Source organism: Triturus cristatus, chromosome 2_1 (assembly GCF_964204655.1).
Source record: "Triturus cristatus chromosome 2_1, aTriCri1.1, whole genome shotgun sequence".
In the NCBI taxonomy this organism is placed as follows: Eukaryota; Metazoa; Chordata; class Amphibia; order Caudata; family Salamandridae; genus Triturus; species Triturus cristatus.
In genome coordinates this window covers 115031626-115040259 of record NC_140581.1, presented here as the reverse complement: position 1 = coordinate 115040259, position 8634 = coordinate 115031626, and the positions used below count along the sequence as shown (strand labels likewise).

Sequence of the window (8634 nt, the reverse complement as noted above, 5' to 3'; positions counted from 1 at the left end):
CTAATCAGTCATCACTGCCTCGGAGGTCATAACATTCTACTGGAGAGGCAGGATGAACTAGGTGGCTAATATGCGACAGATTCCTCTGTGTGAGATGCATCTTTCCAAGGCCGAGGGTGTAGGCCACCTCCATCCTTTTGACCCCTGAGGCTCAAGGTGTGGTCTTTGTCAAGAGTGTGGGTTTCAACTGTGTTCCTGGTGGTTCAGTTTCTCCAGAGTCTAGAGACAGAGTCTCCAACAGATATAGAAATAAGACTCCACCCCATTTGGTTCTGGGAAGTACTGGATGGTCCTCCCTCTTGTTAAACTTGAAGTTCTCTGTTGCTGCTCAAGGAGAGGACTCAAAGTCCTGGCCCTGCATTTCTGAACGGTGTGCCCTTCTATTGTCCTGTTTGTGCTGGATAGTTTTCTTTGATTGAAAAACAATACACGCCGTGCAGGCAGTCTCATTGTGGTTAAGCAGATGTTACCGACCTGGTGTTGTCTAACCACAGCTATTCCGTGAGCAGAAAAATTTGAACTGAGTTTTTTTGCATAGCCGCTCTCATAATAAGTTATTTTCATACAACCTGCACCTGGACGTTCGATATGACAAATGTAATCACATCGGTGTCATTTATTTCTTCTTCGATGCCATGCCTTTATCTAGATGTTCAGTATCTAAATATTTACATTTTCAACAGTGATGGAACACCCAAAGCTACTCCAAACTCAATTGTGGAGAAAAAAACAATCTGATGTGTAGTATGTGCCTTGGAGCATTGCAGGTTTGAAGGGAAGTACCATGTTTCACCTAGAAGCCGAAACTCCTCCTTTAAACAAAAAAAGTATCTAGATGGCAGGAACGTTCACAGCAGGTCATCTATAGCTTCATAGGCTGCAAACATATAGAGCTACATAAACGTGCTATTCACCGGGAGGGTTCGATAGTGGAAGGAAGGTAGAAAATAATTTTTAAAATATTATCATCAGGGATAATTAGTGATGCCGGTCAAAAATTCAGCCTCATGAAATTAAGTTTGTGAAAAGGAATTAGTAATAAGAACTTCTGAAGCAAGGTAAGGTCAATAAAATCTGGCTAAGACAACAAACCCTACCACATTTATGTGCAAAGACCTAGGGAACAGCTTAAAAAGGTATTTCTTGGTGGTTTCAATATAAAATACAAATGCAAATATTTCTAAGAAAATCATTACTAACCCCAGATTCTATTCATGTGGATTGTCTTAAATGAAATCTCTAAATGTATAGTTTTAAAATATTTTATTATTTGCCATTTCAATATCATACCATTGAATATTTTTCTGGTATTCAGGGCATATTGAATACTATTGAAATATTAATAAAGTTTGTAAACATAAATAAATATAAAATGCATTTTAATGCGAACGGCAAGAAATTCTATTAACAGGAGCACATAGTTCCATGCCAAGTTTGCAAATAATTAATTGGAAATTAAATCTATTTTTGTCCCATGGCAGAACGATAGAGTAGATGGCATTGCTAACCCAAAAACAAACAAACAAACAAAAAAACAGAATGTAAAGGCAACAATTTTGTGGGTCACAAATCATGACCAAAACGTATAACCTCATTGTACAGATGCCCATATTTTAAATCCAATTTCAGTCAACCTTAACTACAAATCGTTTCAGGTTTCAAATTACATATAGATATCAATATATGATCATGTTTGCAAACAACATACAAGGAGTGAAAGGCTTGTTTCACTGTGCCGCACCAGCTTCACTTGTTTGGGTAAATCACTCCGGTATGGCCACATTCAATCTAGAACACGTTTCACTTGACTGGCTGCCTCCATCTTAGTTAAGATTTCATCCCACTGGACGAACTGCTTGGAAAGGAGTACAGTCTGAAGAGCAAGTTAAGGAAACATCACATGCATACAGTGCCTAACCTTCAACATCATTGTTTGCATTTGGCTGATGATTTTGAAACAAAGCCACTGTTAAAAATACTAGGGATGGTTGAATTGTTCTGAAAACTCAGCATGAAAAAACCCAATGTATTGTATTACTCATAAAATAAACAGATGTTACTGTGCCTTTCCCACTATATCACTTAAACCGGTGTACGCTGCTGGAAAAAAAGCATGACAACATCAAAGTTTGCTGCAGATAAAGAGAACTTTGCAATCACAACAGACCACTGGTATTAGTCATAGTGACACACTCACAACCTTATTTACAAAACACACATACATAGACCTAGTGTCTTCCAATTTTTTCCAGGCTCTTGCATTTCCTCGGGGCACACAAGAAACAGACTACATTTAATAAACATCTTGTTATATGTTTTTTGCTGTGACTGCTCCAGTAAGGAAAACCAGACGCCTAAGGACACGCCTGCACCCATCGCACTTGGGCCTAGGAAAAGACCCCTTCCCTGAGCATTGCAAGCCTTGAAACCCCCTTGCTGGTTCAGCCGACTGGCCTCCTGGCCAGAGCCTGCAGCGTCTTTTTGCAGCGACTGATCTCCATTGAAATACATTGGGCTCCCGACGCTGTTATGCAACGTGCACCTGACCGCCGCCATGCCGCTGGAGGTGCATTGTTGATGCTGCCTTGGACTTTGTCCACCACTCACCTTAGCTCCTGGAGATTGGTCTTGTAAGTCGCTGCATTGAAACGGTTTGCAGAAGTTATTCTTCCTTCCATAGGGTAACATTGCAGAACTCAAAAATTGCCCCTAATAGAGCACTTTGGGATTGCATAGCATGCCCCTATCCACTCATAAGGAAACGTCTGGACTTTTTACACGGTATATCAGATTGTTGATATATCACATAAAGAGCCAGCTACCTACAAAGTGTAATAAAACTTGAGGAAAACCTCTGAAAAGAGGTGGGAGAGGTATCTTTTGGAGGAAGGTTGGTCACGCCTGGAGCATCCTACTGACTGATCGGTCACTGGTGAATGTAAACGGTCAGGTATTGCCCCACCCTCTTCCTCCAGGTGAGGAGTATGTAAACATGGTAGAGGGTAAGAGGACTTCTACAGGTAAAGGTCATGTTACTGGAGACACTGCACACTTGGTTAACAAGGATCAGCCATAGCTGCAGCTCCAGCCATTACATTCTTTGGGATCTCTGCCACAGAAGCCAGAAATCAGAAGCTTTAATACCGAGCGCAGATCACCCAATCCAGCCAGTACTGTTCTTGTTAAGGTGTAAATGTGCAGTGTTTCGTTTTTTATAAATTATAATATTAAAAAACCATGTAATGTTTGAATGTAGTTATAGTATCCAAGGTGGCACATTGAGTATAGACATACCAAACCGCCCTTGAGGATGGCCTTTGCAGAAATATTTAGCAGACCGGTAGAACAGGAAAAAAGATAAAACTAAGAGGGGATCTGAGCAATATCTATATGCAAGATAAACAACTGTACAACTGTTTTGATACATGTAAGTTTTATACTGACAATATCATATGCCGATATGCTTTAAAAATAGTGTTTTAAAAATAAACAGGTAGGTCCAACGACAAGTCATGGGCACTAAATTCGATTCTGACATACATGACATCCGTTGATCCTTGGCACTTTACTAAATGATGCAAGAAAGATGTACAGCCTACGATGTTTCATGCAGCCCATTGGTTTGAAGACTAAACCAAGCATTGTTTAGATTTTGGACCGAACTATTCCAAAAGAAAACTACATTTTTCATAGCAATCAAAATGTACAACCAAATAGCATGACATGCTTACACAAACTCTCAGCACACATTTAAACTGAACAATTATTTATTACACCTTGGAACAAAATAGCAAAAAGGGAATTGGGAACCTCAACAGATTTGTATGAAAAGGATACCATTTTGTTGTAGTCTTCAAGGAGTCTTTTGGTCTCTTCTGTTATTTCATCAGATTGGTCCTGTCACGACACAAACAAAATGTGAAAATAATTGAAGGCATTGAATCGGGTGTCGCACAAGACTGTGTGGAAAAGAGAGCACAGACAGTGCACAGTGCTACCAGAAAATTAACAGTAAACCCATTTAAGGGGCCATGGTGGTCAGATTCTTTGCTTGAGGAAAACAACATTTTTGGGAAACTTTCAAGCCGGCCTAAATAATAATGGCCTAATATTGCAATTGTGCCAATTCGCAAAACCTTTAAAGCAAGCAACCTAATCTTTTTTTAAATGATCAAACCTGGATCAGTGCTATCATTTCGAAAGCTAGAAGATGAGTATCTGCCAAAACAATGCATCAGTTTATTAAGTGATGGACTGGACACCAAGAAAAAAAGATTGAAATGCTCTACCTGTTGTTGTATGTGGATCTGGGAGAGTGCTTGCAGTTTTGACGCATGCCCAGGAACAGCTGGAAATGAATAAGTAAAGATAATTAGATCACTTTCACCTTTATATTGAGACAAGAAGCTATGATTTATGGGTGCTGCTGTGTACGATTCACCTTAAGTGGGATTTAGAATGGATCAGCATGTCACATGTATGTCTTCTATCTCAGGAAAATGCTTCAGCAAAAGCCATTCTTTAATAAATTTGATTTGGATGTTACGGCTTAAAAAAAAGTATTTAATTGAGCCTCCTAAGCTTTCATTTGGTCTGGTAAAGAACAGATCATCTTGACATGCCTAGGAAAAGTGTTATATGCACATGGACAGAATACCCCCAAAGAGGTGAACACCTACACATGCATATACTGCAAGAGGTAATATGTATTTTTTGCATGTAAACTTCACTGGAAGCACATGCTCACAGTGGAGTAGCACACAGTTGACACCAATAGGAAGAAGGCATTTGGAAATTCGAATATTTTAAGGCCGACTGCCTGGTGTAGCACATTGGTCTTAGGGTGAGACTGAGTTCAGTCTGTCCAGAGCTGCAAGTATTTACATCTTACAAGTTTGAGTATGGTGCTAAGTACATCCAAGATGACAGTAAAGTAAGCAGAACGGTTAGCTGCCTTGTTTACAATAAATATCAATGGTTTGTCGCATTTAGGAGAGCTTCAATTTCAAAACAGTAGCATTTGAGCTGTTATATTTATTTTCATGACATTTTAGTAGGCAAGTTTACTGTATATATTACAATGTAGCTTTCCATTTCTTTAACTTAATTTTTCATTAGTTTCCTGGTCTTTTTTTATTTTGCATTGCAATGTGCACATTCATAACTATCCAGAATGTCTGCAGAGAGCTGTTTTCAAGGATGACAAATGCAGTAACCCCAAACATCCACCACCTCCAGTTTTACTCATCTGGAAGGTTTTCGATTACCTTTAATATGCTCACTGTCGAGGAATGGCTGGAGGATGCTCAGCTGCTCCAAAAGAGCTGCTTGCTCAAGAATATATTGTTCCTCTAAAAAGAGACACAAAAGAAGGAATAGCTCAATTAAAATAAAATGTTCTTTACAAACTTACAAAACTCGCTTTACAAATCCTTACCACAAAATGGATATTAGACTGAATTTAATTTATCTATGTGAGAAATAGGGCTACTCATTGGATTGGGGCTACCAACTCGAACTCACTATGGTTAGGACAAAACACAGTAGTTTGAGAATCTCTGCTCAAACCCTGATAACTATGGCAGAAAAAGCAGGCTATCCCTGCAGAAGTGTGTGGTAAGTTCGAGCAGTGACAATTTTTAAGTTAAGAATACAACACAATAAAATTCTCTAGCAAAGGTAGAAAAACAGTGCATAATTTAATGAGCCAAAAAAAACGATTTCATCACAACTGGTTCAGGGGATGTGGCAATATGGATTTGTAAAGTTTTAAGGTAAAAAAACAACATGTTAAGGCAAATTGCGATTAGAAAGAAGTCAAGCACTATGGAAAACAACAGTTTGCAGTGGATCAGGACCTAGGCACAATTTCAGACTGACCGTGATGGAGTGGAAGTCCGACATAAGTGGGTTGTTCCGCTCAAATGTTTAACTTTCAGACTTAGGCCCTCATTACAATGGTGGTCAGTCGGACAGCTGAGAGCCATCACAGTGGGCAGGAGAGTGCCCGACAATTATGATAAGACCGCTGTGGTGGCAATCAGAAAATACTTTTTTCCACAATGTGGTGCCTGGACTTTGTAATGGCCCAATGAGGGAAAGGGGCCTCCCAAAGTCACTTTCAGGCTGCCTTTTGAAGGGGGTCACACCACCACGAAAGACAGTCAGGAAGGGACATTGTAATCCCTACGGTGGAGGCTGCTCAGGCACCGCCCCCATGGTGGGGATACGATTCAAACTGCCGCCCCAACGAGATTTTGGTGGCGGTCCCCCCTCCCCCCCCGACCTTTGCAGTCCGACCGCCTGCATTGAAATGCGGCAGCCTGACCAATAGCCTGTCTGGCAGCTGGACCGTCACCGACTGCCTATCTGTGGCGGTCCGTCCGACATTGTAATGAGGCCCTTAGTCTGCCACTGCTGGGAAAGCCTCTCCTGGTCAGTCCTTAGCTTCTCCGGGCAGGATTCTGGACCTTAGATCACTCTCCAGCCAGGTCTCCTGCAGGATCTAAATAGACAGTCAGTTGGGCGCTCTTGGAAACAGTAGTCTTTCTGCTGTTTGTGTCCCTAGAGCATGTACACAGGAGCCAAACACTTGACCCTTGAAAAGCACTTCCAGTCCCTAGGTGCTAACAGAATTCGGGGGCCCTCTGTGAGAGTGATCTTCCAGCAGGAGCCAGAAGTCAGGATTCTTCTTCCAGCAGGGCCTGCTTCACATGAACCAGGAATATACTGAGGAAGTGATGGTGGAGGTACCAGATTTATCCTGAGCACGGGTCAGTGACTGGTGGAATTCTACCATCCAATCCTAACATTTTTCTCACATAACCCCACATTCTTTTGCATCACTACCTCTTTGCCTTACTGTAAAATTACTCAGGAGCCCCTGTTTCAAGATAGCGGGACCCCGCTACCATCAGGCAGGCCTGTCTTCGTCTTTTTGATTACTCTCCCTGACTGACAGGGTTATAGCTAGTTTGCACTTCTAATGTGGCTGAAGAACAACTGTCTAGGAGGGTCTTGGGATGACTAGGATAAGCCAGGCTTCTCCAGCGAGTGGCTCTCCAGCTACTTGTAAGTAGCTTTACTGGATACAGCCCAGCCTACTAAACTAGAAGCTTTTACTTGACTGAATTAATATCGGTATAACACAATTAACAAGCATTGAAAATGCAATAGGTCTCGCCTTGGATTAAGTTAGAGCCATTTGCTTTGCTAATGGTATTGTATAGCAAAGCAAATGGCTTTAACTTAATAAAAGGCAAGACCTATTGCATTTTTAATGCTTGTTTTATTTTGAGACTGAAGCACTATCCGACCATGGTAATCTCCACTCTGTGAAAACTGTATCTTCTATGCTCTTAAACTTGTACTGATGTTACATGTTATTCATCATGTTACTCGCGGACCCAAGTGGTCTATTTATGTTTCTTCCTACAAACCAATGAACATATTTTGAAAATAATAGAACTGTTTTGTTACAAAGTGTTTAGTGAGAGAGTAATGATTACGAATTATTATTACATTTTGTGTTATACTGCGAAGAGAATTATATATGGCATATGATAACTAAACCCTGCTGATTAAGTGGGGGAAATTGTAAATAAATATATGTATGTGTTAGAGTTCTCCGTATATCGATTTTGGCTGAGGAGCTGCAGCTCTTTACATCATCAGCACTTGTGTGAACATAAGCACACTAAGGCTGGTCCCCCATGAGTCTCTCAGCTGTTCGAGAGGGGTGGTGGTGTGTGGTAGAGCGGTTAGACTCACGTGTGTAAGGCGGTATGAATCCTGATACGGGCCAAGGTGCTGAAAACAAGGAGCAAAGATAGGATGCCTATGGGGAGGGTGAGTTGCACTGTAAAACACTAGACAGTAAGAATAGCACCAATGGTAAAAGAAAGTTAGTTACCCCTACAGCTCCACCCCAACTTGCACTAGGAAATGGGTGGCCTAAGTTGGGGGCTCGAGTGAACTGCAAACGCAGAGTATTTATAAAGCACACCTACTCTTGTGCCGGGAACCCGAGAAAGTGCTCAGGAAAGAGGATCTAGGCAGCTGCTCCTCTCCTTCCCACTAGCTGTAGAAGACAGAGCTAGGTAAACTCTCAGCAAAAAACTGTTATAAGCAACTCTCGCTGCCCTTTGGCTCTGTAGGAAATTGAATAAGCCTTTGGTATTATGCGCTGTGAATGCTAGGGTAAATAGGATAAATGTATTGGGCTGATTTTCGAATTAAATAAGTTGTACAACCAAATTCAAAGGCAGGTGGTGCAGCGACAAGGGCCTACGTGAACCTATCCTTTGATCGGGGAATCTGCAGTAAGGGGTTAGCAAACACTTACGGTGAGTGTGTGTGGCCAGTCCCCTATGAGTGGGAATCAGACATAGTTAAGTCAAATATCTGTTAGGTGAATTGATCTTAAAAAGGGAACAATGGGAGAACAACAGCCACAGCAACATTATGAAGGAAACGGATGAGAAGAACACATTGGGTTTGCTTGATGGGACTAGTTTAAGCAAATAGCAACCAACAGAAAAGGGAACTGTTAAGTTGTAAACTAATGAAAGAAGGGACAATGCAACGAACGGTGAAGGAGGCCCAGATTGGAGTTATCAGTAGGGATGATGAACC

At 41.3% G+C, this 8634-nt stretch overlaps 1 protein-coding gene across 2 annotated transcripts in view; it reads right to left on the bottom strand.

Moving 5' to 3' along the window:
* Positions 1–1246: 1246 nt before the first annotated feature.
* Positions 1247–8634, bottom strand: part of DCTN3 (dynactin subunit 3) — a 60917-nt gene continuing 53529 nt past the window's right edge. For both annotated transcript variants that reach the window (XM_085628429.1, XM_085628437.1), the window contains 4 exons: positions 5268–5351; positions 4290–4348; positions 3838–3897; positions 1247–1873 (listed from right to left, as the gene is read on the bottom strand). In XM_085628429.1, the coding sequence (XP_085484555.1) occupies positions 1784–1873; positions 3838–3897; positions 4290–4348; positions 5268–5351 (293 nt within the window). In that variant the 3' untranslated portion in view covers positions 1247–1783. The remainder of the gene's footprint in view (positions 1874–3837; positions 3898–4289; positions 4349–5267; positions 5352–8634) is intronic.